The sequence below is a fragment of the Ipomoea nil genome, unplaced genomic scaffold (assembly GCF_001879475.1).
Source record: "Ipomoea nil cultivar Tokyo-kokei standard unplaced genomic scaffold, Asagao_1.1 scaffold2926, whole genome shotgun sequence".
Taxonomy (NCBI): Eukaryota; Viridiplantae; Streptophyta; class Magnoliopsida; order Solanales; family Convolvulaceae; genus Ipomoea; species Ipomoea nil.
This window is the reverse complement of record NW_017619354.1, coordinates 2,565,925-2,567,912: the sequence shown is the minus strand read 5'-3', so window position 1 is coordinate 2,567,912 and position 1,988 is coordinate 2,565,925. Positions and strand designations below refer to the sequence as shown.

Here is a 1,988-nt window from a genome sequence, read left to right as displayed (position 1 = left end):
CGCGAAGAAAAGGATGCGAAGAGATGGCAAAATCCTGACATGTGATTTTAGACCATAATTAACCCAGCACAACCCATGAAATTGGCTAAATAATTAATATATACTAATAAAGATATCAACAAAAGACCTTAAAGCCCTTAACTCTACCAACCATCAGTGCATGTGGCTATATACAACATTAAATCTAGAGAGCCAAAAGATACAAATAAATGTACAAGATTGAGCCTCACGATGATTGAGCCTCACGATTTCACCCAATGGTGACCTCACCGGATCCAAAATCTATATATATATATATATATATATATATATATATATATATATATATATATATATATATATATATATATATATAGTGAATTACATTAATGATTACTGTAACTAATAGGCAGAAGAAGCATTCAAAATCCTGCCAATTTCAAAGCACACGAAAGCATCAATGCATGCATACTGAATCTGCTCTGTACTTAGCAACTCTTGATCCCACTTCCCCATCCTCACCCGTTTGGGTTTCTCCATCTGCGCCCCCAGGTAAATCCTCACCAGATCCTTCAGCCCCACATTCTTCAGAGACGAATCGTTGGACCGCCGCACAGCTAGCCCACGCAAATCCACGGCATTCCTCACCCATAAATTGTAGTCTTTCGCCAGCAACTCCACGTCGCCGTCGATCGCGGCCCCGACGAAGGTGTAGCCGGGGTTCGCCAGGAAGCTTACGAGCTTTTCCGGGATGCGGCTGCAGTGGAGGACTTGGAAGACAAGGCAGCGCCGCCCCACGCAGAGCTGGAGAGTCGCCACCGGGTTCCGCAGTTTGGAGTAACTGGGCCGCCACTCTGCGTCGAGGCCGACGATCAGGTGGTTCAGACGGTGGCGATGGATGGCTCCACCTCGGTGATCCAGTCGACGACCCTTCGGGGTTCATGGGTGACCATGGTTCTGATACAGTCTCCTTGGAACTGAACGTTGAAGAGGTCGGGGGATCCGGCGACGTAGTCAACAATGCCAATTTCCATAGCCATGGAGGTTTTGAGGATTTTTAGGGGAAGAGAGAGGGAAGCAGTGCGGAGGAAGGTGGTGGACTGGTTACCATATATAGGCGTTCCAAATTCTTAACGGCTTAACGCCCATGAAAAAGGGAAACCATATTCCAAATTACTTAATTATCATTTAATTTGGCCCTAATTAGTATTGAATGTCATATTATCCCATTCATATGATTACATTTTATAAGGTAATCTATCTAATACCACCTTTGTGTGTTTGTATCTATATCTACAATATCTACCTTTATATTTCAGATGGCATGTGGGAGAGGTCATGAGATCGAGTCTCAGAGTGGAGGTGTCGTTGACTCTGTGTGCTTCATCAAGTTGAGAAAGTATGTTTGAACATGAGGTCATGAGATCGAGTCTCAGTGAAGGTGTCGTTGACTCCGTGTGCTTCATCAGGTTGAGAAAGTATGTTTGAATATAATTACAATGTGAGCTAATAAAGTTAGACAACTAATGAGAATTAAAAATGTGGATGTAAGATTTTTAGATGAGTTAATACCCAAAATCGTCCTTGACTATAGTGGTTTTTCTCAATTTTATCATAAACGACTTTGGTGACTTAATGTAGTCCCAGAGTTTTGTGTTTTTTCTTAATTTAGTCTTAGACTTTTGTATTTTTGCTCAATTTAGTCCTCATTTGTTATTCTGTCCATTTGTTGTTAGAAAAATAGACAATTCAGTCATTTTAATATTGACATCTCTTTACTCATAGACATGTGAAGTGCGAAATCCCTCTTTTTTTACGAATTACTCCCAAAATCACTCCTAAACCTGCGAATATAAAATTTGATTCGTAAGTTTGGGTGTAATTCGTGCAAGAAAGAGGGATTTCTCACTTCTCAGGTTGAAAGTAAAAAGAGGTCAATATTGATATTATTGAATTGTCCCTTTACTTAACACCAATTTGACGGAATAACAAACAGACGACTAAATTGA

The 1,988-nt window shown here is 40.6% G+C and overlaps 1 protein-coding gene across 1 annotated transcript; it reads right to left on the bottom strand.

The window, feature by feature from the left end:
• Nucleotides 1–381: 381 nt before the first annotated feature.
• On the bottom strand, nucleotides 382–1,019 carry LOC109161678 (Werner Syndrome-like exonuclease). Its single transcript, XM_019310170.1, has 2 exons — nucleotides 867–1,019; nucleotides 382–783 (listed from the first exon to the last, which is right to left on the bottom strand). Exons 1-2 carry the CDS (start codon nucleotides 1,017–1,019, stop codon nucleotides 382–384), a joined length of 555 nt encoding a protein of 184 aa, XP_019165715.1.
• Between the last annotated feature and the right edge of the window lie 969 nt (nucleotides 1,020–1,988).